The sequence below is a fragment of the Pseudopipra pipra genome, chromosome 23 (genome assembly GCF_036250125.1).
Source record: "Pseudopipra pipra isolate bDixPip1 chromosome 23, bDixPip1.hap1, whole genome shotgun sequence".
NCBI classification, from domain to species: Eukaryota; Metazoa; Chordata; class Aves; order Passeriformes; family Pipridae; genus Pseudopipra; species Pseudopipra pipra.
Genome location: NC_087571.1, coordinates 6,337,184 through 6,359,472, shown reverse-complemented (window position 1 = coordinate 6,359,472; position 22,289 = coordinate 6,337,184). Strand labels below are relative to the sequence as shown.

General features: G+C 62.4%; 6 protein-coding genes across 13 annotated transcripts in view; 1 reads left to right on the top strand and 5 right to left on the bottom strand.

The window, feature by feature from the left end:
- Nucleotides 1–188: 188 nt before the first annotated feature.
- ZPR1 (ZPR1 zinc finger) lies at nt 189–4,005 on the bottom strand. Its single transcript, XM_064634702.1, has 14 exons — nt 3,810–4,005; nt 3,233–3,394; nt 2,892–2,982; nt 2,730–2,800; nt 2,426–2,512; nt 2,225–2,347; nt 2,066–2,119; nt 1,906–1,972; nt 1,610–1,680; nt 1,233–1,322; nt 1,015–1,125; nt 825–911; nt 671–736; nt 189–553 (listed from the first exon to the last, which is right to left on the bottom strand). The coding sequence occupies exons 1-14, from the start codon at nt 3,960–3,962 to the stop codon at nt 419–421; spliced, it is 1,368 nt and encodes a 455-aa protein (XP_064490772.1). The 5' UTR covers nt 3,963–4,005; the 3' UTR covers nt 189–418.
- A 31-nt stretch (nt 4,006–4,036) lies between these two features.
- APOA5 (apolipoprotein A5) lies at nt 4,037–6,227 on the bottom strand. Of its 5 annotated transcripts, XM_064634708.1 has the most exons (5): nt 5,679–5,797; nt 5,369–5,443; nt 5,186–5,294; nt 4,825–5,014; nt 4,037–4,620 (listed from the first exon to the last, which is right to left on the bottom strand). In XM_064634708.1, exons 2-5 carry the CDS (start codon nt 5,415–5,417, stop codon nt 4,099–4,101), a joined length of 870 nt encoding a protein of 289 aa, XP_064490778.1. In that variant the 5' UTR covers nt 5,418–5,443; nt 5,679–5,797; the 3' UTR covers nt 4,037–4,098. The 5 variants fall into 5 exon arrangements, with proteins under 5 accessions (XP_064490778.1, XP_064490776.1, XP_064490777.1 ...); XM_064634706.1 differs by lacking the exon at nt 5,679–5,797 and adding an exon at nt 6,127–6,227 and having other exon boundaries at nt 4,037–5,014; XM_064634707.1 differs by lacking the exon at nt 5,679–5,797 and adding an exon at nt 5,919–6,021 and having other exon boundaries at nt 4,037–5,014.
- A 557-nt stretch (nt 6,228–6,784) lies between these two features.
- APOA4 (apolipoprotein A4) lies at nt 6,785–8,440 on the bottom strand. Its single transcript, XM_064634703.1, has 4 exons — nt 8,350–8,440; nt 8,160–8,226; nt 7,912–8,038; nt 6,785–7,819 (listed from the first exon to the last, which is right to left on the bottom strand). The coding sequence occupies exons 2-4, from the start codon at nt 8,206–8,208 to the stop codon at nt 6,892–6,894; spliced, it is 1,104 nt and encodes a 367-aa protein (XP_064490773.1). The 5' UTR covers nt 8,209–8,226; nt 8,350–8,440; the 3' UTR covers nt 6,785–6,891.
- A 1,238-nt stretch (nt 8,441–9,678) lies between these two features.
- Nucleotides 9,679–10,377, top strand: APOC3 (apolipoprotein C3). The gene is made up of 3 exons (XM_064634698.1): nt 9,679–9,834; nt 9,955–10,081; nt 10,186–10,377. Exons 1-3 carry the CDS (start codon nt 9,753–9,755, stop codon nt 10,280–10,282), a joined length of 306 nt encoding a protein of 101 aa, XP_064490768.1. The 5' UTR covers nt 9,679–9,752; the 3' UTR covers nt 10,283–10,377.
- Nucleotides 10,378–10,774: 397 nt separating this feature from the next.
- Nucleotides 10,775–12,549, bottom strand: APOA1 (apolipoprotein A1). Its single transcript, XM_064634697.1, has 4 exons — nt 12,338–12,549; nt 12,100–12,155; nt 11,692–11,845; nt 10,775–11,616 (listed from the first exon to the last, which is right to left on the bottom strand). The coding sequence occupies exons 2-4, from the start codon at nt 12,140–12,142 to the stop codon at nt 11,019–11,021; spliced, it is 795 nt and encodes a 264-aa protein (XP_064490767.1). The 5' UTR covers nt 12,143–12,155; nt 12,338–12,549; the 3' UTR covers nt 10,775–11,018.
- Nucleotides 12,550–13,555: 1,006 nt separating this feature from the next.
- SIK3 (SIK family kinase 3) overlaps nt 13,556–22,289 on the bottom strand; it is a 72,741-nt gene continuing 64,007 nt past the window's right edge. For all 4 annotated transcript variants that reach the window (XM_064634739.1, XM_064634738.1, XM_064634740.1 and 1 more), the window contains 6 exons: nt 21,579–21,936; nt 20,426–21,285; nt 16,704–16,867; nt 15,831–15,963; nt 15,543–15,710; nt 13,556–15,231 (listed from right to left, as the gene is read on the bottom strand). In XM_064634739.1, the coding sequence (XP_064490809.1) occupies nt 15,553–15,710; nt 15,831–15,963; nt 16,704–16,867; nt 20,426–21,285; nt 21,579–21,936 (1,673 nt within the window). In that variant the 3' untranslated portion in view covers nt 13,556–15,231; nt 15,543–15,552. The remainder of the gene's footprint in view (nt 15,232–15,542; nt 15,711–15,830; nt 15,964–16,703; nt 16,868–20,425; nt 21,286–21,578; nt 21,937–22,289) is intronic.

Genomic DNA, 22,289 nt, shown 5'->3' with positions numbered 1-22,289 from the left:
CGCAGAGCGGCCACAGATAGAGCTGCGAGTGGGCGTGGCCAGACGGGCAAAGGCCATTAAAGGCGCGGAGGGGGCGTGGCCAGGCCGCGATCGGAGCTATGAATGGGGCCGTGGGCGTGGCCAGGCCGCGCCCAGCGTTGTGAATGGAGCACGCGCGGGGCAGCGGCGCCTCCCTTATTTTGTCCGTATATCTTTATCCAAACACCTTTATTTGGGGGTCGCGGCCCCGATTTCCAGTCCCCCGTCCCCCCCATCAACATAACACCTCCCGCAGGGAGGCCCCGAGGCCCAGCTCCGCTGCCTTCAGCCTGGAGCAGCTCCCCTGACTCCCAGGAAGGGGAGAAGAGTCCTGGCCCCAGATCAAGTCCTGGTCCCTGGAGCGGCTGGGAAAGGGGCCGGAGGGGTCCAGCGCCCCCTGCTACCGGCCCGAGGCGCCCTCAGGCTCGTAGCCCTCCGTCTTCATGTCGTTCAGCCCCAGGTCCTCATTCTGCTCGAACGTGCGCTCGTAGCGCTCCACCCTCAGCTCCGGGTCCTCCTCTGGGGCGTACACGTTCTGTGGGGAGAGGGGAAAACCTCCTGCACCGCCCTCTTTCCAAAGGCTGGGGCACCCTGCCCCCAAGAACCCCCAGAGGAATACAGAAGAGCCCACGCCAGGGGCCCAGGGCTGTACCTGGAGGTAGCTGTTGCCTGCAGGGTCATCCATGATGAAGTGAGCCTTGTTCTTCCCGTCTATGATCTGCAGGAATAGAGCAGGTCCAGCCATCAAGGCTCTTCCTAATCCTTCAGCACTTCTGGCAGAGGACGGGAATCCAGAGCACACTCACCTCCTGCAGCTTCCCAATGAACTCCTGCAGCTTCCCCGTCCTGCTGGGCGTGGAGCTGTCCCCCAGAGTGAAGGGGTTCCTCTCCACCTGGAAGGGCAGGTGAGCACCTGTGAGGCAGCCAGAACCAGGGCCAGCCCAAACAGGGGCACAGAGGGGGCTGAGCCCCACCAGGCTGGCACAGCACACTCACCAGGTCACGGATGTCCTTCAGCAGCCCCTCCAGTGTGGTGAACTTCCCCCCCAGCGCTCCCATCCCCAGCTCAAACTCCAGCTCTGGGATCTCCACACTGCATGTCTCGGACTGTGACAGTGAACACCCTGTGAGTTCCCATGGAGGGATGGCTGGGCCCCCCTGGACTCCCCACAGCCTCCAGAGGAGGACAGGGCAGGTATCCAAGGGTAGTGTACCTTCAGGATGTCCCTTGTCATGTCAGAAGGGTCTGTAATCCGGAGGGTAATCCTGGTGCCTTGTGGTTCAATCGCTCCTCCAGACTTCACCTAGGAACAGTTGGCAGTCAGCTCCATGGAATTCACACTCAAATCACACCACAGTGCTTTAAGAGCAGCCCAGAGGCCACTGGAAACCTGGTACAGTGCCTGAAGTCAACCCCAAACCTGGGACACAGCCTCAACACCCAGCATAAAGCACCTCCTGACACCGCCCCCAAATTCAGCCTCCCTCCCAGCCTGGCTCCAAACCACCACACTGGGAAGCAGAGCTCAGGGACAAAGGCACCCACCCCCCCAAAAAAAAAAAAAAAGAGGTCAGCACTTTTCCAACTCACCTCATTTGTCCTGTGCCCACAGGAGTCGCAGTTTGTGGCCATGATAATCACTTCCTTGAAGTGTGGGATTTCTGGAGCAGACAGTCAAGGAAAACCTCAAGGCAGCAGCCTCGGTCCTTCCCGAGGTACTGCAGGAGCTCGCTGTGAGCGGCCCTGAGACAGCTCTGCACCCTGGCAGGCTCCACTAGAGAATCCATCCAGGTGCAGCAGGAGGAGCCCAGGGTCAGCACAGGGACCCTCACCTCACCCCACCTCCCTGCAGACCCCCACCCACGCGCACCCCCCTCAAAGGATACGCACCACCTTCATGTTGGTGTTGGCCGGAGCGTTGCACTCAGGGCAGTTGGTGTTGAACTGCAGGACCTGGGGCAGGGCAAGGAAAAGAGGGGTCAGGATGTCCCAGTCAGCCCAGAACACCTCTCCTGGGTGTCACCTCTGCACTGCAACATCACCCACCTCGTCCCTCAGATCCTCTGCAGCGTCAGGCGGCTTCGCATCCACCTCCTCCCCCTGCAAGAGAAGCAGGTTCCCTAATTTGGAGACTCCCAGAGAACAAGGGATTCATCAGCCCTGCTCCCCAGGCTGAGAGCACATGGCCCAGCAGCCCCCAGTCACCTCCAGTCCCAGCAGAGCAGCCTGTTGGGGGGTCCTCCTGTAGTGGGTGACCACAAGGGCGTCGTCCCGCCGCGGCGCGTGGGGGTTCTCCACAAAGCTGTTCCCTGAGGGATCGTCGATGATCTGCGGGAAAAGGGAGCCTGAGGGAGCCATCCTGCACTCCCCGTGCCAAACAGGGGCCTCCCTCCCGTGTGCACTCACAAAGGTGAAGGGGGAATTCATTTCTTTCAGCTGCCTCAGTTTTCCAATGAACTCGTCTATTTTCCTGGCCACCTCTTCGTCTGTCGCCTGCAAGATGACACGGAATCACTGAGGTTGGAGAAGACCTCCAAGATCACTGAGTCCAACTGCTGCAGGGGCTGCCCAGAGCTGATGGCAAAGGTGATCCTGGCACAAGAGCCCCCAGTGTTCTCCCCCACCACCCCTGCACAACACCAGCAGGCAGGGGATGATCAGCTCACGGATTTGCCATCCCTGAGGAGCTCCCCCTTTCCCAGCACCTCACCCTGCGCACGGGCTGGTCCTGCTCCAGGCCTGCCACAGCTCTGTCAATGATCCCCTCAATGGTGGTGAGGACTGGAGAGGGGAAGAAAACAGAGGTGATGGCACCATTCAGACACCACAGCCCCCCCCCAAACTGCTCTGAGCTGGGGGACACATCACCCACCTCCCTTCTGGGAGAAGGCAGGGATCTCAAAGTCCAGCTCTGGAATTCGAGCCATGGCACAGTCAGTCTTCACCACCTCCCTGTTCATGTCCTGTATACACAGTTGGGGAACAGCATTAGGATCCCCAGCAGATCCAGGGGCTCCCACACTGGGCTGTGCAGCAGCATTGGCTCCAGCCCCCTCTCCACTGGGAACGTGCACATTTTGTGCTTGGAACAGTTACTGCCAAACAAATAAAGCTATTTGCCAAACAGCACGGAAGATAAACACTTTGTGGCTGGAGCCAGACCAGCCCGTGAGGGACAAAGGTGTGCACAGGGCAGCCCCCCGTGCCCTTCACCTGGCGCGAGGTGACAGCCAGGGTGTAGCGCACGCCCTGCTCCTGGATCCTGCCCGCTGACTGGATCTCTGTGTTGGACCAGGAGCAGCTGTCGCAGGAGAAGGAGCTGACGATGATCTCTTTGAAGAAGGGGATCCTGGTGAGCAGGAGCCGCGTCACTCCCTGTCGTGGGAACCCGAACCCTCAGGGCAGCGTTCCGCAGGCCCCACATCCCTGTCAGCCCCTCCCAGCGTGGGCAGCTCCCTGATCCCAAACCTCTCCCCACCCCAGCAGCCCCTGCCCACCTCCCTCCACATCCCACCAGTGCCCCCCGCCCCAGCTGCGGCCCCCAGTGGATCCTCCCTTGCTCCTGCAGACCCCTGTACCGAGACCCACATCCCTGCAGCCCCCTGTGTCCCCCACCCGCCAACCCCTGTCCTGCTCCCACCCCGACTCCCGCAGGCCCCTGTACACCCCCGGACCCCTGCACACCCCGTCCTGCTCCCCCGCAGATCCCGGTACACCCCGGACCCCTGCACACCCCGACCCCCGCAGACCCCCATGGGGGCCCAGCCCCCACGCCTCCCCGCTCCCTCACGTTGCGGAAGCAGTTCATGCAGAGGGACTCGATCTCCGCCGGCTGCTGCTCGCCGTCGTCGGCGCTGAGGGGCCGGAACAGGGACCCCCCCGAGCCCGGTCCCGAGCCCGGTCCCGACCCCGGTCCCGTTTCCATCGCCCCCAGAGCCGACATGGCGATGCCCGCCCGCCGTCACGTGGCGGGGGCGGTCACGTGCCCCGGGCGGTCATGTGACACGTGCTCCCATGGCCACGATGGCGGCGCCTTTATTGCGGTTCATCCCCGGACCCAGGCCCGTGACCCCCGCCCATCACCGCTCCCCGCCCGCCTCCCCGCCCAGGCTGAGCGCCAGGTCCCTCCACAGCGCGTCCAGCTGCGCCCGCAGGTCCTCCACGGGCGGCGGCGGCGCGTCCCGCGGCTCCTCCGGCGGGTCGGGGCGGGCGCTGAGCTTCAGCCGCATCTCCTCCGTCTCCTGGTCCAGCGCCCGCGTGAAGGCCTGGATCTGGACGTAGGTGTCCCGCCGGAACTCCTCCACCCGCCGCTGCACCTCCCGAGCCAGCGCCTCCCGGTATCGGCCGGGGGGGGCCGGGGGCTCCCCGAGGCTCTCGGGGTACAGGCTCAGCTTCGCCTTCAGCTGCTCCAGGTTCCTCTGGATCTGCTGGTGCAGGTCCCGCGCGTTGCGGGTCAGCTTGGCCGACAGCTCCTGGATGTGCTGGTTGAGCTGCTCCGGGGTGGCGCGGGCGTGCGGGGCCACGGAGCGGTGCAGCTCCTGCACGTTGCGGTGGATCTCGGTGACCAGCCTGTCGGCGTACGGGTGGAAGATGTCCTTCACCTGGTCCGTGTGGAAGGCGATCTTGTCGGCGTAGTGGGCCATGAAGCGCTGGAGCTCGCCGGCACCTTCCAGGAGCTGCGCCGTCACCTCCCGGCTCGGCAGCAGCTGCCGCCGGAGCTCCCGCGCCCGCAGGGACACCTCGTCCAGCAGCTCCTCCGTGAAGGGCTGCAGCTGGTGCCGCAGGTCGTCCAGGTGCTTCCCGACCTGGTGGTGCACCTCGTCCACGTACGGGGACAGCTTCACCCGCAGGCTCTCCAGCTCCCTCCGGATGACCTTCCGCAGGCTGTCTGAGTCCTGGGACAGCTGGGGCTGGGGGCCCCTGGGGAGGGGTGACAGCTTCCCCAGGAAGTGTCCCATGTAGCCGACTCCATCCTGAATGCTCTCCTTCAGGTTCCTGCAGGAGACAGTCACCAAGCACCCCTCACTGACCACAGCACCCCTCTGTGCCCACACTGCCCCCTAATAAACACCAACACCCACGAGGGCCTTCCCGTGAGCTTCTGTGCCCCCGGGGGAGAGAAGCAGGGCCCCAGCTGTGCTGGGGGACCCTGGGCACTGTACTCACGTGATGTCCTTGCCCAGCTTGCCATGGCCATGCTCCAGGCTGTCCTTGTCCCCTGTCAGCTGGCTCAGGTATTCCCAGAAGCTGCCCTGCCCCGCCTGGGCCGGTGACACTGAGGGTGGGAGGGTGGCATGAGTGGGGTGTCCGTGGTGCTGCCCCCCCCCCCGCCCCTGTGCCCACACCCACCTGGGAAGGCAGCCAGGAGGGAGAGGAGCAGCACAGCCTTCAGCAGCATGGTCTGCTGGGCCAGGCTCTGCTGGGCTGTGGGAGAGATGGGAGAGGCTGCTCTGCCAAGTGCTCACAGGGTGGTGGCTCTGCTTCACACCCCGTAACACCTGGGGTCTCCCATAACACTTGGGGTCCCCCTATAAACACCTGGGGTCCCCCATAATACCTGGGGTCCCCTGTAACCCTGCCGTTGTGCACCTTTGAACTCACACCCAGCTCCTCCGGCTGCACAAAGCCAAACCAGGCACAAGGTGTCCCCGTCCCTCACCTGGCTCTTGGTGCCTCCCGTGTCCCTCCCGCCGGGAGCCGGCCCGCGGCTCCCCTTATATAGGTCCGGGGGGAGCAGAGGAGCGGGCGATAAGGCCCTGCGGCACAGGAAGGCTTTTTGGACCTCACTCCGTGTAAACACAACGTGGAGGTCCGTGCCCGTTCCTGGGAGGTGACCTGGGGGACGGTCACCTGACCGCCCGCTGCCCCCCGCGCTCGCTGACCCTGCCCCGAAGCCGACCTTCACATCCCAGAGGGAATGCTGGATGGAACCGCCGGGGCGGTGGGGATGGGGCCGCCGGCTGCACCTCCTGTCGCAGAGGCCGAGGGGGTGGAAAGGGAGCCTGGACCCCCGGGATGGGTTCGGGAGGGTGAGCCCGGCGCCGGCTGTGCCAGGGAAGGGTGGCACGAGCGGTGTCAGCAGCCCAGACAGGGAGCACAGAGCACACCTTTCCTGGGGCTGCCCGCTCCCGCCGGATACCCAGCCCGCCGTGCTCGGCTTTTTTCCCCCGGGAATACAAACGGGCACCCTGGGTGGGGGGCGAAGTCCGGCGCTCCCGGGGTGAAACGCCGAGCAGTCGCCGGCGCTGTTCCGGCACCGAAGTCCGCGCGGCTCCCTCGCCTGTGCCAACGCGTGAGGTCGCTCCAGGCAGCGCTGGCCGTTCTCCAGTCTCATCCCAGCCCTTCCCTTCCCATCCCACCAGCAGAACGGCTCGAGGGGCTCGCTGTGACCATCGCTCAGTCAGTTCCCTTTTCCTCTCCCTGAAGCACGGCTCGCAGATTCCCGTCCTCCCCGGCACAGTGGGGATGCACAGCTGCATCCCGGGGCTCTGCCCCTCTGGAGCCCCCTGGGCTGCTGTGGCACCCCAGTGAGGTGATGTCGGGGCCCTGGTCCCGTGCTGGCCCTTGGGCTCACCTGGCTGCCACCACCTCCAGCCAGCACTGAGCCCCTCACCCACCTGCCCCCACCTTTGTGCCCTCTCCCAGGTTCCCCAGAACACTCAGGGTGATGGTCCCCCCTCAGAGCAGCCGGACCAGGTTGCCCAGGTTGCCCGTCCTGGGGCAGGACAGCAGGATACTGTGGGGAAGGAAGGACACAGACCAACATGTGCATCACAAGGTTTATTTCTGCTGCGGGCAGAGGCTGGGAACGCTCGGAGTGTGTGGGGACGGCTGGCCACCCCATGTCACCTCCCCGTGGCACCGGGGGGGACTCAATTCTCGGGGGGCGGGATGGTGCTGAGGAAGGCGGACACCTTCTCCCGCACCTCCTTCTCCAGCAGCTGCAGGTGATCCTCCACTCCGGCGGTACCCGACTCCAGCTTCCCGCGCATCTCCTCCAGCTGCTGCACCAGCTGCTTCCCGAAGGCCTCTCCGAAGGGAGCCGCCTGCTGCCGGAAGGCCTCCAGCGTCTGCCCCACGCGCTGGTCCAGCTGCTGGGCCAGGGGGGCCAGGCGCTGCCTCAGGCTCTCGGCGTCGCCGCTCGCCGCCTCCCGCAGCTCCCGCGCCAGCGGGCTCAGCTGGGCACGCAGCTCCTCGGAGCTGGTGGCCAGGCGGGCGCGCAGCTCCTCGGCCGCCCGCTCCATCTGCGCCGTCAGGCTCTCCAGCTGCCGGTTGAGCCCGTCCTGCACCTCCTGGGCGTAGGGGCTGAGCCCGCGCCGCAGCTCCGCCACGCTCTGCCCCACCTGCGCCTTCAGCTCATCGGCCATGGGCACCAGCCGCTCCTTCAGGCTCTCCACGCCGCTGTCGATCTGCTCCTGCAGCCGGTCGGCGTAGGGGCTGAGGGAGGCCTGGATGCTCTGGGCGTTGTCCTGCAGCCGGTCCCGCAGCTCGGTCGCGTAGGGCTCCAGCACCCGCTGCAGCTCCCCGGCCCCGCGGTCCACCTGGGAGCGCAGCTCCTCGGCGTAGGGGCTCATCTTGGCCTGCAGCTGGCGGATGTTGGTGCCGATCTGCTGGTGCACCTCGTCGGCGTAGGGCGCCAGCTTGGCCTGCAGCTCCGCCAGCTCCCGCCGGATCTGCTCCTTCAGCCGCTGCGAGTCCTGCGCCAGCCGCGCCTGCAGCTCGGTGGCAAAGGGCACCAGCTTCTGCTGCAGGTCCTCGGCGTAGGCGCTGACACTCTGCAGGTTGGTCTTCAGGAGGGTGCTGGGAAGAAGGGACAGGTCAGTGCCCGTGTACCCCTGGCACCCCCCGAGCCCCCTGAGCCCCCCCGAGCCTCAGCCCATGGCTCAGCTCACTTGATCTGCTTGGTGAGCTCAGTCTGCTGCAGCTGGTCCACCGTCTCCTTGGCATTGCTGCCCAGCTCCGTGAAGTACTTCCAGATCACACTGGCCACCTCGTCGGGGTTCACATCAGCCCGTGCCCCTGCAAGGGGATGGTGGGATCAGCACCAGGACAATCCCACTCCCCCGGGGACAGCAGGTCCCCACTGCTGCCCTGGGGTGGGACCCCCCTGCGAGCACCAGGGACCCACACGTCGCCTCACCTGAGACTGCGAGGAGCACCAGGACAAGGGCTGCCACCTTGGGTGCCATCCTGAGCACTGGGGACTCCTGCAGGAGCACAGAGAGGAGGTGAAGGGAGCCCCAGAGGCCGGGAGCCCCCCAGCCCCCTGCCACCTGCCTCACCACAGGCCATGGAGGCACTGGCTCTCCCCAACCCTTGCAGCTGCTCACCTGTGCTGCCACGGCCGTGGTACCTGCCGAGCCGGCAGCTCCCCGCACTATTTATGCAGCCTGAGCACCCCCGTGGCTTCCACGCAGGCTGTGACACAGCCCGGGCTTGGACTTTAGCAAAGTTGAGACGTGGAAGCACCTGATGTGTGCGCAGCCCTGACATCACCTGCAGCCCTGACATCACCCGTGGCCCCGGTGAACCCACCAGCTCCCAGTGAGGTGCCAGGGCAGAGAGGGGTTGGGGGTACACGGGACACACGAGGGCTGAGCCCCTCCTGAGGATGGGGACCCTGGGCAGAGGGGACAGTTCACTGCTCCGTGGGATGCAGTGGTGGCTGTGCTGGTGCCAGCTGTGCAGTACCCGGGATGTGGGGTGGTACCTGGGATGCGTGGTGGTGGGACAAGGCATGGGGTCTGGGGGACACTGAGGGACACTGACCACCCACTGACCACCCCAGCCCTGCCACCAGCTGTGCTGTGCCTGGGATGGGCAGCAAGGCAGGACACGGGCTCAGGGTGATGCTGTGATGGAGCTGGGGGTTCACAAGGCTGTGTATGTGCAGAATGGCACTGCTCCTTCCCAGTCCAGGCTCCTGGAGGAAGCCCTGCCAGAGGAACAGGTCAGGACCCCTCAGGAACTGCAGCCACGGGTGCTGGTGTGCCTGGGAATGGGGGGGGACCGTGCGTGTCGCTGGCCGTGGGCACTGGGCCCTTGGCACATCCCTGGGGTGCAGCCCTGCACCCCGGCTCAGCTCACCCCCACCCCGGGCCCCTGCTCGGGCTGCAGGGCAGCCGGGATGTGTCACCGCGGGCAGGGGCAGGGACCGGCCGGGCACTGACAGGGACAAGGTCCAAAGGGCTCTCGCGGTGCCCGAGGGCGTCGTGCCCGGGGCCGGAGCCGCTGGATGTCACCCTTGTGCCGTGTGTGCCCAGGGCCCCAGGCGCGTCCCCAGGGCTGCAGTCACCGCGCTGTGCCCTGCAGCGGGCACCGGGCTGGCTGCGCACACGCGTGTGCACAGACACACGTGTGCACAGACACACATGTGCACAGACACACGTGTGCACAGACACACACGTGCACAGGCACACGTGTGCACAGGTGTGTGCACACACATGGACACACGCGGAGCCCCGGCAGGCTCCATCCCCGTGGGATTTCCCAACTCCTGGCCGGATGCAGCCCCCCTGCAGCCCCCCCCCGTGCCCCGCTCCCGGCCAGCCCCCCGCCCTGACCTTTGCACAAACCCCCTCAAGGGCGGCCGTGGGGAGGGTATAAAGGGGGAGCCCGGGGCTGCCCCCGCGTCGCAGAGCCCAGCACAGGTGAGTGGGGACACCTCTGGCGAGGGTCGTGCTGGGAAGGGGACGGGGTCGGGACCCCTGTGGCCCCCCCTGCCGTCCCCACCATGTGCTCTGCTCTCTCCCCAGCCATGAGGGCGTCGCTGCTGCTCCTGCTCGCCTGCACGGCCGTCCTGGCAGTGGGAGCAAGTAAGGGACAGCGAGGGCTGTGCGGGAGGAGGGCGTCGGGGCTCAGGGTGCTGGGGCACACTCCGGGGGGCACAGCCCCGGGGCCCCGTCCCCCCACTCCCAACCGATTCCTGCTCGCAGGGGCCGACTCGCCCGAGGAGCCGAAGGCGCTGGTGCAGAAGGTGCAGGAGCTCGCCCAGAAAGCCTCGGCCATGGCCAAGGACGCCTTCAGCAGGGTGCGGGAGTCAGAGGCAGCACAGCAGGCCAGGTGCCCCCAACTGCCCCCAGCTCAGGACCTGTCCCTGTCCCCCAATCCCAGTGGGGAGCCCGTCCGGGCCCCGCACTGATCCCCTGCCCTCCCTCCCCTCGCAGGCAGTGGCTGACGGACAACACGGAGCTGGTGAAGCAGCGGCTGGTCTGGCTCAAGGAGCAGCTGGCAGAGCTCTGGAAGAAGACACCGGCCATGTAGCCCCACCAGGGACTGGCTGGGGTCCCACTGGGCTGGGGTCCCCCCGGCTCCCACCCGCTGTCGTGGTTCTCTCAATAAAGTGGGGCTGAAGCAAATGGCTGTGGTGACATCGCTGTGGGGATGGGGAGGAGGAGTGTGAGCTGTGGAGAGAGGGAGGGCTGGGACAGACACTGGCACTGGTGCCACACATGGCCCTGTCACGGTGCCCAGGGTGACAGGAGCTGGGTTCTGCTTCCACAGTCCAGGGGGCTCCAGGTCCTGCAAACCCAGTCCCAGTGCCCTGCAGAGCCCTTTGTGTGAGTCCAATCCTGGCTGCACCCTGGGCAGAGCTGGGCTCAGTTCAGGGTGAGCCCAGGGCACCCCAACACCAGCTCCTGTCCCCCCATTCCCTCTTGGGTTCTCCAGTACCCTCAGCCCGGAGAATCCCTCATCCCCAGCCCCAGTTCAGGCCGTGCCCTCCAGCATCCACTGCAAAGACTGAGCGAGCTCCAATAACTTAAGTCATGTTTATTTGACAAAAGGGAGGCAAAGCTGAGAGTGACGCCAAGGAGGGGAGGGGAGGGGGTAGGGAGGAGAGGAGAGGGTCTCTGGGGAGGACACCCCAGGGCTGGGCTGGCCCAGGGCTCTGGCAGCTCATCCCCAGAGCCCCCCGAGGGGAAGCACCCGGGGCAGGGCAGGGAGCACCCCGAGGCGGCTGCGGGGCTGGGGTCAGTCCCTGGCTGCACTGGCTGGCGGCTCAGGCCACGCTCTTCTGGAGTTCGTCCAGGAAGGAGATGAAACGGGCCTTGAGGGTCTCGGTGTAGGGGGTGAGGCGCTCCTTGAAGTCCTGCACCAGGGGCGTCACCTTCTCACGCAGGTTGCTGAGGTGCTCCACCACCTTGGCCTGGTACTCGGCAGCCTGGGGAATGCCCTTCTCCCGGATCTCCTCCAGCTTCTGGCTCAGCTTCTGCCTCAGCTCGTCGCTGAAGGGTGCCACGTTCTTGCGCAGCTCCTCGACGTGCCCGCGCAGCCGGTCCCGCGCCTCCTCAGCCACGGGGGTCAGCTTCTGCTGCAGCAGCTCCACCTTCTGCTTGCTGAGCTCCTTCAGCTCCTGGGCGAGGGGGGCCAGGCGCTGGCGGTACTGCTCCAGATCTTCCGTCCACTTGGCAGAGAACTGGTCCAGGAAGGGCCGGATCTTCTCCTTCACCTCCTCCAGGTCCTTGGTCAGCTCCTGGCGCAGGTTCTCGGTGTCCTTCAGCCACATCTCCCGCACCTCCTTGTAGTAGGGGGCAAGGTCCTCACGGAGCTTGGCGGTGGCTGCACCCAGGGTGTCCAGGTTCTCACCCAGCTTCAGGCTGTGGGAGCAGAGGGAGGTCACACACAGCACCCAGGGATCCCCCTCCAGCCCCTGCCACACGGCCCCCACTTACTCCAGCTGTTTGCCCACGGCAGAGGCCTCGAACTGGGAGATGGCTTCCTTGCCACTGGCCTTCACTGTCTCCAGGTACACATCCAGCATGTCCCTGAGGCGATCCAGGGGCGCCTGGGGCTCATCGTGCTGCCAGAAGGAGCGGGCCTGGGTGCCTACGGAGAGAGCCGGGTGTGCTCAGGACACACTGCCCGGTGCCGGCGGGACCGCAGCGGGGACGGCTCCAGCCCTGCCGGGGTCCTGCCCGGCTCGGGAGGGGACCGGGGAGCCTCTTGGCTGCAGCCTGACTTGCAAAGCGCTTCGGAAGCCGGAGGCTTCCAGCAGCGCCCGCATCGGGCTCGGCCGCCCCGTCCCGCTCCGTCCCGCGGGGATTCGCAGCCGCCGCCGCCCCAGCCCCGTCCGGACCTACCCGTCAGGCAGAGCAGGGCGAGGGTCAACACCACGGCTCTCATCTTCGCGCTGAACCTGGGGGCAGAGCAAGGAAGTTGGGCAAATCCAGCCCCAGCGGGAGCCGAGCCCCCAGCCCGGCTCGAGGGATCCCCGCCGGTGCCGCGGGCGAAGCCCGACGGTGGGAACCGCGGTGTCCCACGAGCAGAGGATTCTGTCCCTGGGCACCGCGGGTCCTCTGGAGCAGCCCAGGCTCTTACCAGCAATCTCTGCCGCTGCTGCTCGTCCCGTCTGAGCGGCCGAGGCTCCGCCGCCGCTATTTATGCCGGAGGGGCAGTTCCGCGGAGATAAGCCAGCGCGGCGGCCCAAGAACTCGCTCCCGGCGGGCGATGTGGCGCGCAGGGTTCAAGGATCGCGCAGCCCAGCGCCGAGGAGCGCCGGCTTGGCAGGGACGGCGAGCAAACAGGAGCTCCCGGCGGGACGCGCCTCGCCGGCCAAGGAGCCTGTTTACGCTCCCGGTGACCCAGATTCCTGCTGGCCGCTGTGGCCTTGCCGGGGCCTCTCGCAGCCCCCAGGGATTGGCCGGAGGCCCAGGGACAAGGTTTATTCCCGCAGGGATTTGTCCTGCCGTACCCAGACCCCTCGCCTGCACTGGGGGTCTGTGCCCCGTCCTTCCTCGGGGCCGGTGAGACCCGCACTGCTCATGTCACCCCTTTTCCTGCTGTGTCCCCAGCACAGAGTTCCCGGGAGCTGTGCCCTGCTGCCCACTCACACCAGCCTGCCTTGGAAACCTGGGCAGCAAAGGCTGAGCTCAGAGCCAGCACCAGCCTGACATCAACACCCCAGCACGGCCACCCCAAACCCCCCCTCGGCCCGAGGTGCTCCCTCATCCCACTGCCACCAGCCCAGGGACCCACAGGAACTGAGCCTGGGAGAAGCACCTGGCAATGGGGACAGGGAGAGAGGGGGTACATCCCCTGACAGGGCTGTGTGTGGCCAGTAGGGCTGGGAATGCCATGGGGAGCTGCTACAGAGGAGTGATGCTCCCTGTTTTGGAGTGGCACCAGCTCCCAGAAGCCTCAAGCCTTGGAGCTGCTCACTGGGCACCTCATGGGCATCACACAGGTATCACCATCCCCTGCAACACTGCAGGGTGCTGGAGGCACAGCTCCCTGCTCCTCCCACATTCTACCCATTCCTGGGAAAGCCTGGCTGGGGAAGGAATTGCCCCACAGCAGGGTTTGATCCGCAGGCATTTCCCCACACCCACGTCCTTCGCAGGATGAGTTGGGCTCTGCTGAGCTCTGGTGCTGCAGGGGGGCTGTGAGTGCCATGGGGGCTTTGGGAAACCCAACTAGCAGGAGCTCAGGGGAGGTGACAGCCCCAGGGATGGACTGGGGACACGGCACCTTCAAGCGCGGCCGCGCTGCTGCCCCTTGAGCTTTGGCGTTGAGCAACAAGGCAAACAAGAGCCCAGGGAAGATCATAATCATGGTTTTATTTGTTATGATCCCACTGTCCAACTAATTGACTAGTTGCAAGTGACCCACAAAAAAATGGACTGAAGATTTTACCGAAACTTTTTTTTTTTCGTCTGTTTGTTTTGTTTTTAGTCCAACATAAATGAGGAAGGAAAAAAAAAAAATACTTCTGACATTTCCAAAAAACAGAAATAATAGCAAAGTATATTAATATACATTCAACATATACTGCGCGTATTGATTACTACAATACAAAGCCATGATAAAAAAAGTGTGATACTGCGGATGGCACGGTGAGCGCGGCCCCGCGGGGCGGCGGCTGCTGGGGGGGGCCCGGCGACTCTCCCAGGATACAGTGTCATGTAAACAAAAGGAAAACAAACCCAAGGGACAGAGCAAAAAGGCTTTCAGTGTTTCCCACCCTTCCCGCCGGGCTCCCCGCGCCCCCTCCCCGAGCCCGCGGGTGCCGGGTGAGGAGCTTCCCTCCTCTCTGGTTTTCGGGATTGCAGAGCCATTAGCGTTGTTTTCCCGGAGCAGGGGAGGCCGGGAAGAGGCACGGGTAAGGATAGCAAAGTCACCTCTGCTGTGCTGGTTTCACGCTTCCTTCTGTGCAAAGTCAGGAGGGCTGGGCTGATTTTTCCTTTAGTTTTATAAAATATTCCAGAAAAGTGTCAATGAGAAGGATCTGAGCTGGAGCTTGTCAAGTCCCAAAGGCAAGGGTGACACCACGTGCTCCAGAGCCCCGGTGGGGGGGATTCCCGCTCTATCCACCAAGGAAAGGATGGAAAAGGGACAAAGAAGAGACCTCTGCACGTCCCAACTGTATAAGGAGAATTACCACTGTCGCCACTGGCACGAGAGAAAACCAGTCACAAGTACAATGTCGTTAAAAGAAATAAAATACTTTGAACAAAAGGTGCAAGTCACAATTCATATAGAACAGAATCTAGTTAAAAATTTCTCTCAAACAGAAATTCCTTTTGCCTTTTATTAATAACAATAATAATAAAACAACATTTACCAAAAAAAACCCAATTCCTACGTGATCAGGAGGAGAAGCAAAGGAAACAAAGAAAAATTCGTCTGCCCTACATTAGCCAGGAAAAGAAAAAACCCCAAGTCGTGGCGGATTTGGAAAGAAGAGGGGGAGGAAGGGCAGGGAAGGGGTGATCCTGTCAGCACCCCGGCACACAAGAGGGAACAGAGCAGACAGAGATGAGACAAGAAGCGCATTGCACCAGGGTGGGAGCTCCTCGCACCGGCCGGAGCCCCAGGTGGGATGGGGAGGGCCCCAGGCTCAGCTCCCCCCAGTGCAGCGGGACAGAGGGGAAGGACAGCACAGGCTCCATCCAGGAGTGGCTCCAGTCCCCTTGGACTCCTCAGGGAGGCTCAGCCCCGGCAGTGACAGCCCCCAAGGCAGCCCCAGTGCCGAGGCTGCGCCGATCCTCCGCTGCCGCATCAGGCTCAGGTCTCTGGTTGTTCGGTGGTAGCTGGAGTTACAGGCAAGTGTGGCAGAAATTAAAGAACCCAAAGGAACACACTGGATGAGGTGAGGATGAGGAAAGGGGCCATGGTATTCCAGTTAGTCAGAAATACTACGGCAATTTGGCGCAATGCTGCTAGATACTGTTGGTTTAAAATGGACCTTTTCGTTTCAAAGCTGTACACAAACCCTGCAAGAGAGGAGAAACAGAGACGTCAGGAGACACCAGAGCGGCAGTTCTGCTCCCACAGCCCTCCAGCACTCCCACTCCATTCCCAACCCTGTCCCAGGAGAGGGGCTTTGAAAACAGCACAGGCCTGGAAGGAGGGGTGTTTGCCCTGGGCAAACGGTGGACAGCAAACAGCCCCAGCACAGGAGCTCGGAGCTGATGGTCCCATCCCCAGCACTGGAGCAATGAACAGGGAAGGAGACCCATGGAAGCGAGGCCATAAAGGCAGCCTGAGAAGTGTGTGGGAGAGAGGAGGACACATGGATACTCACTCCCTCCTGGTTACACCCCCGCCTGCTCCATCCCAAAGGGCACCTCCGGGTGCTTGTAGCTCAGCAGGACGTCCGTGATACACGTGGAGGGGTAACAGGAGGTGTTTAGGTGCTGGCTGCCATCGCCCAGGTTGGGGTGCTCTTGACCTTCCAAACTCTCCCCACACTCTGCAAAGAAGAGGTGGCTTTGCAACGCAGACCACGAGCTGGTCCTCTCAGCTCCCCACCCAGACCCCGAGGAGCCCCCCACGCCCCCCGTGCCACGTCTGCCCTTGCCCAGGGCCTCACCCTCGCTGTCCCTGTCGCGCAGCTGCTGACTGGCCATCAGCGACGACTGGCTGAGCACGGCGTCCGACATCCGAGCAGAGCTTAGTGCTTTTCCTGCCATTAAACTCATTCCAGGCAAGTTGTCTAACTGCACCTGGGGAGAACACAGGACACACGTCAAGGGGGAACTGGGGAGAGGCGCCCCAATTCCTCCCACCTGCACCCCAGCTCTCAGACAAGCTGACCGGGGAGCTTCTGCAAAACTTCAGTGAGGGTTCAGAAGGACAAGAACTGTGCATCAGGCACAGCTTGGGTGCAGCCAGTGTCCCCTCAACAGGAGAATGGACTGAACAGTCCAAATCCCTCTGAACTAACAGAATCACAGAATAGCTGGGATTGGAAGGGACTTCTGGAGATGATCTATCCAACCCCCCTGCCAAGGCACAGTCATCTAGAGCACGTGACACAGGAACATGTCCAGGTGGGGTTTGAATGTCTCTGGAGAGGGAGACTCCACACCCTCCCTGGGCAGCTGTTCCAGTCCTCTGCCACCCTCCCTGGAAAGTTCCTCCTCATGAGGAGGTGGAACTTCTTGTGTTTTAGTTTATGGCCATTACTCCTCATCCTGTCACTGAACCAGGGAAGCTGCCATTCTCATCTACAGCACAAGGCAGCTGTAGCAAAGCACACATCAAATTTGGGCAGGACAAAGTTCCCAGCACCCCAAACCTCCCAGGGAGTGGAGCAGTGAGGTCTGGACTGCCATGACCAGCTCCTTCACAGCTGGACCCAGGGCTGGGCTCGGTGTATCTGCAGAGCCCTGTGTGACCAGAGCCAGGCCAGAGCCAGCCTGGGCTGTTTCACTGGAAGGGCCTTGGAGGCCAAGGCACCTACGTAGGCATCATCACTGTTCTGGATGGTGTGATGTCTCTGCAGGGTCCTGGGCCGCGGGTGCTCGCTGGACGTGGGGCGCACGGGGTAGCCCAGCCCGTTGTGGTCAGGCAGCTGCATGGCTTGGCCGGGGGAGCTCCTGTCCATGCAGTTCCCTACGATGGACTCTTGAAAATCAGACAAGACAGGAAAACAACAGGTTAGTACAAGGGTCTGCACCTCCCAGCCACGTGTGCCACTGCAGAACCAGGGGGCTGAGATATGATGCCAGGGACAAGTGCTCCCTGCTGGTAGAGCAGAGACAGGACCCCCGGCTGCTGTGGTGGGAATGGTGCAGCACCAGTGCCCCTGACTGCACCCTGGCAGGCTTCTCCCTCCAGCATTAAGATTCCAATCCCAGCACTGGGATCAGGTCTACAAAAGCAGCCTAAAATTGGAGGGACAGGGGCAGGAGCACAGGAACCAGACCCTTTCCCACTGCCGCCTTCCCCTCAAGCCTGAGCTCGACCCCCATCCTGTGCACATTGTTACACAAGAGCTGGGGGAGCCTCCAACACGGGATGTTCTAGCAGGGCCCCTTGGCAATTGTAAGCAACATAATCCTGCTGGAAGAGCTGGCCAGGATGTTCACTTTTATCAGATGACTTCTCCCTGCCCTCCCACAATCTGGCTGCAGGAGCACACGGGTGTTCTGCCTGGCAAAGTCCATCCGCACTGCAAGCTCTTGTGACTGAGGGCAAAGGCCACATTCCTATCAGGCAAAGCCTCTCGTCATCAAGTACAAGATGTTTTGGATAAAGTCCTGAGCCATGGAGGAGCCTGTCATCGGGGCTGAGCACACAAACAGCTCGCTCAGCGCGGACCCCGCGGAGCACAAACATGGGACGTGGCTGTGAGCGCTGGGGAGCTGCCCCGAGGTGACACAGCTGCAGGTAGATCCCTCAGCCAGAGCTATCCACTTTCCCAGGGCTTTGGCCAGTGGGAAGTGATCTCCTGCTGTGCTGGGACACTGTGCTGGGACACCACACCACCCAGCTGGCACTGCAACTGCGAGGTGCCACTAAACTGCTCCCCAAAGGGATCTCATAGAATCACAGAATATTCTGAGTTGGAAGGGATCCACATGGATCACTGAAGTCCAGCTCCTGACCCTGCACAGGACAGTCTCAAATCTGTCCATAAATTCAGCAGGATCCAAATGAGACCCCATCCCATGTGCTCTCCATGCCGCTCCCAGGCAAGTGAGCATGGATAGCACAGCTAGCACACTGCTCCCCATGCCCTTCCTCTATCAGGGAAAGGGCATTCCTGCTGGAGCCCTGTCCCAGGCCAGTCAGAGATGCAGCTGGCCTCCCCCTTCCTTTGCACAACCATGGGGTTACATGCGGTTAACAGTCAGCTTTCCCGGAAAAGCGAGAAGGAAAACATGAGGTAACAGATGTTGGCGGAGCAGTGCCACCCACACACTGCTCAGGATGCTGCTCCAACTGTGGGAGCAGTGGCTGGGGCCAGCAGCCCTGCTGCTCCTGCCCCAGCTCCACAAACAGCCCCGGCACTGGGGGTGACGAGCCCCCGAGCCCGGAATAGCTGGGACCCAAAAACCAGCCACACGCTTCCCAGTGCCAGCACTGCACCTCTGGGGATGCGGCTCAGGCCAAGGGGCAGACGCCCCGAATTCAGGCTCCCTTCCTTGCCCCAGCCCTGCAGAGGAGAGCCTTTCATCCCCACATCCACAGGGAATGGCTCCTTTGTGTCAGTGTGGCATGTGACACTGGCACGGCGGGCAGGGCCACCGCCAGCTCGGCTCCTCAGTGCCGGGGCAAGGCAGGTTTCCCATGGGCAGAACTCCCAGCCTGGGATGGCCACGCTGGAGCAAAACTGGAGCAGGGCTGTTCACAGGCAGTTTAGTCACATCCCAAGCGGATCTGGTCGACTCTCACGGTCCCTGGCTGCCATCTCTGGCAGATGCTCCCGGGACATCCAGGGCTTTGTGAGCAGCAGCAACACGCTCCCAGGGAAGCTCAGCCACTGAGAAGCTACACCCTGCTCTAGGGAAAACACATTTGGAGAGCTGGGGCAGGGAGAGAAGGTTACTACCCGTTCAAGAAAAGCTGCAGCCTCGTAACGCATTCTAGGAAAAATAGTGGGAAAACCCAGGGACATCAGATTTGGTGTAGGTCAATAGTGAGAAAACCCAGGGATGTAGGATTTGGTGTAGGTAAGGGTCCCTGGACAGCTTTGAGGCAACTCTGCCTGGACCCGAAGTGGTGCAGGCCTGAGTCCAAGTGGGTTATGGAGGCCTTGAGGAAAGTGGTACAAGCAGTTGCATCCCAAGACATAGTTTACTACGTGATCACTCCAAACAGCCCTGTCAGAAGGGCTTACACAAACATATTTGTAAACATTTACTTGCCTTTACTCATTTACAAGGCCTTGTAGTCTAAAGTCCTGTTCCTTGTGTAACCAACAGTGTGGGTGTAGAGATTTGGCTTCTGACTTCACCAAACCTTGTTGTCCATCTAATGGGCTATGGTGGCAAGATGCAACTCATGATTTGGTACCAAAAGCCCCTCCAGAGCTTCCCACCTCCACTGAACCTGGGGCAATTCCCTCAACTCATGCTCCAAGCACAGCAGGGAAATGGAGCTCTGAGAGCAAACACATCGGTAATTCAGAATTTAGGAGGATTTCAGAACAGCCCTGCCTTGTCCCTGCCCCCCGCCCACGCTCTGGGGGGTCAGGGCTTGGCAGCCCCACTCAGACCTCTGAGCCAGCCTGTTCCAGCCCGGTACTTTCCCAACAAACCCGTGCTGTGTCCCCAAACAAAGCTGGGCCTCCTGTGCCCTGGACACGGCTCCTCTGCAATAGGGCCCTCGGTGCCAAGGGCAAGCTGGTGGCTCCAGCCCAGCACCCCCAGTCCTGCAGGGAATACTGATCTGCCTGCTCAGCCTCTCCTGAAAGCCCTCTTAGCAAGGGGCTCGGAGGGTGTTTTTCCTGCAGAGGAGCCTGGAATTACAGCTCAGGCAGGAATTCTCTGACAGCACAGCGCTGCCAGCAGAGCCACTGAGGAGCAAAGGCGCAGCTGCTTCCAAGGAGCAGGAAAGGTCTTCAGAAACAAATGGCAAGTTTAAACTCATTTTCTCCAGAATTCACCCTTTCCAGTTCAAGCAAGGATAGAATCTCGCTGCTGCTTCCCAAGTGCCAGAGAGGCTGCAAGGCCACCTGAGCCACAGCACACTGACCAGCACTGTTACTGTGTGGGTTTGGGGCAGCTTTAGCAGTGCCTGGACTCGAGGGTCTGTGCTTAAGAGCAGGAATACATGGACACACTGCTACAGTTCGGGGTGTGCTAGCAGCTGAACTCTTCCTATCCTGTGTTTACAAGGAATGGGGAACATCACCAGCAAGAATAAATCCATAGCCAGCACACAGCATCCCTGAAAAGATGGTGGCACACTGGGGCCTGGGCTTTACCTGCCTGCAGAAGTAGGTCAAATTCCTAAGGGAAGCAGTCGGTTGGGTTCCCTCCTTACTCAACCCTGTTTATTACAGAGGCTGTGCCTGCCATTTACTTAAGGCCACAAAAGCCAAAAAGAATGTCAGTAATTCCATGCTGTGCAAAACATGTCAGGAAACCCTTGCCGTGCCGGGCGGGGAGGTGTCCTGGGCAGGGACACGGCCGGCACGGGTGGACACTGGCCTGCACGGGCAGCAGGAAGCCTTACCTCTGCTGGGCACCTTATTCCTGAATCCGGGTGCGGGCTGATGCCTGTACTGGTGCGTTCCCAGCTCCTGCGCGGGATTAGCAGTTCCTAGCAAAGATTCGGGGTCCCCGTGCCCTCCTGCGTTTACAAGCAGAGGGGTCTCGTGGCAACCTTTGGTCAATGTGTTTGAACTCTTACTGTCAGGAAAGCTGTCCCTGTTTCCCTCGCAGGCGCAGTCCTCCTCCATGCTCTCCGAGTGGAACAGGGCTGGCTGGTGTCCGTATCCCTGCGGCGGCGGCAGGGGCGCAGGGACCTGCTGGATACATTCTTGCGCCCTGATTTTTAAGAGATGCTGGGGGCTGTTCTGGGGGTGGTACGTGTCAGCACTCTGATAAGGCAAAGACAACGACTGGCGCTCTGAGAGGTTCTGTCCCACGCTGGTGCCCATATTCCCAGCATCCCCTTGACTCATATGCCTGAACAACTCTTGGAATTCTTGCTGCTGCTGCTGCTGCTGCCGCCGTTTGATGAGCTGTGCAAATTCTGCCTGGGGCAGCCGCATGTCCGTGTGCCCCGTGAGCGAGTGCCGGGGGGAAAGCAGTCCCTGGAGGATGTGCGGTACCTGCTGGTGTCGGCTGTAGTCGGGAGGTGTTGGGGACAACAGTGCCTGCTGTAGTGCCGATGCCGTGTAGTGCTGCTGCTGCTGATGTGCGTTTTGAGGGAAACTGGGATACTGGTCAAGCTGCGGGACCTTCAGAGCTTGCTGAGCTGGAGGGAACCCGACTCCTCCCGACGGGCTGTAGTTGCTGGGGGAAACGCGGGGCTGCTCCGGGAACAGGTGGGGGTGTAAGTGCACCTGGTCGTAGTTGGCGGGGGGATACCTGTTCACGTTCAAGGAAAAGGACGAGTGACTGCACTGCAGTGGCTCAGCACGCCAGGCTGCCCGCCCTGCTCAGCAGGCAGCCCGAGGGGCTTCCTCAGGCACGTGGCAGAGCAGCCCTGCAGAGCCCTGGCCTGGCTCAGGAACTCCTTCCCAAGGGCAGGGAGGGAGCGAGCCCCCCAAAACCAGCACAGCACGGCCCGGGCTGGCAAGGACACTGCATCTCATCCCGAGACACCCCCTCCCTGTTCCCCACCCCGCTCCCCGGGCCGGGAGCAGGGAGGGAGGCCTCACCTGTGCGACTCGGCGCTGTCGGCGCTGAGCTGCTTGGACAGCTGCCGGTGGCCGTAGCTGAGGGAGGCCATCAGGTTGGCGCGGTGCTGCATCTGGATCTGGCTGGCGCTGGGGCTCAGGGACATTCCCCGCGCGTGGGACGCCAGGCCCTGCCCGCCCACGGGGGCTCCGGGCAGGAGGCTGCTGCCCACCATGTCGCCGGGCTCCTGCACTTGGATTGTGACCTGCTGAGGCTGCGACTGCTGCTGCAGGCCCAGGCACGTCAGCCCCATGGCTGGAGGGGGGGAACAGTTACCGGACTGCGGGAAGATTGTGTTGTGGGATGGCATCCCTTGGAACTGGGACTGGGAGGCAGCACCTACAAGGAACAAAGACCCTCAGCACTCCTGTCAGCCCATGGTGAGGCTTGGGAGAGAGATCTGCTCTTCATCCCTGGAAGTGTTCAAGGCCAGGCTGGATGGAGCTCTGAGCAACCTGGTTTAATGGAAGGTGTTCCTGCCCATGGCAGGGGGGTGGAATGAGATGATCTTTAAGGTTCCTTCCAACCCAAACCAGGCTACGAAACTATGATTCACTCTATGATTCTGGGCCATGCTGGGAGCCCAGTACGTGTCTGTGGGGGTGAGGAGTGAGGCTCCTGAGTGCTCTGTCATGCTGTGCCAGCGTGCAAAGGTCACAGCGAGAGTCCCTTGCACAGAAACAGAAACTCAG

Coding starts and splice junctions, on each gene's coding strand:
- APOA1 (XM_064634697.1), bottom strand. CDS start 12,142: ATGAGAGCCGTGGTGTTGACCCTCGCCCTGCTCTGCCTGACGG. Junction 11,846..12,099: donor CGCCCTGCTCTGCCTGACGG/GTAGGTCCGGAC, acceptor CTCTCTCCGTAG/GCACCCAGGCCCGCTCCTTC. Junction 11,617..11,691: donor GCCGTGGGCAAACAGCTGGA/GTAAGTGGGGGC, acceptor CTGCTCCCACAG/CCTGAAGCTGGGTGAGAACC.
- APOA5 (XM_064634706.1), bottom strand. CDS start 5,417: ATGCTGCTGAAGGCTGTGCTGCTCCTCTCCCTCCTGGCTGCCTTCCCA. Junction 5,295..5,368: donor CCTCCTGGCTGCCTTCCCAG/GTGGGTGTGGGC, acceptor TCCCACCCTCAG/TGTCACCGGCCCAGGCGGGG. Junction 5,015..5,185: donor AAGCTGGGCAAGGACATCAC/GTGAGTACAGTG, acceptor TGTCTCCTGCAG/GAACCTGAAGGAGAGCATTC.
- ZPR1 (XM_064634702.1), bottom strand. CDS start 3,962: ATGTCGGCTCTGGGGGCGATGGAAACGGGACCGGGGTCGGGACCGGGC. Junction 2,120..2,224: donor CTGCTCTGCTGGGACTGGAG/GTGACTGGGGGC, acceptor CTTCTCTTGCAG/GGGGAGGAGGTGGATGCGAA. Junction 737..824: donor TCATTGGGAAGCTGCAGGAG/GTGAGTGTGCTC, acceptor CTATTCCTGCAG/ATCATAGACGGGAAGAACAA.
- APOC3 (XM_064634698.1), top strand. CDS start 9,753: ATGTGCTCTGCTCTCTCCCCAGCCATGAGGGCGTCGCTGCTGCTCCTG. Junction 9,835..9,954: donor CGTCCTGGCAGTGGGAGCAA/GTAAGGGACAGC, acceptor TCCTGCTCGCAG/GGGCCGACTCGCCCGAGGAG. Junction 10,082..10,185: donor GAGGCAGCACAGCAGGCCAG/GTGCCCCCAACT, acceptor CTCCCCTCGCAG/GCAGTGGCTGACGGACAACA.
- APOA4 (XM_064634703.1), bottom strand. CDS start 8,208: ATGGCACCCAAGGTGGCAGCCCTTGTCCTGGTGCTCCTCGCAGTCTCA. Junction 8,039..8,159: donor GGTGCTCCTCGCAGTCTCAG/GTGAGGCGACGT, acceptor ATCCCCTTGCAG/GGGCACGGGCTGATGTGAAC. Junction 7,820..7,911: donor GAGCTCACCAAGCAGATCAA/GTGAGCTGAGCC, acceptor CCTTCTTCCCAG/CACCCTCCTGAAGACCAACC.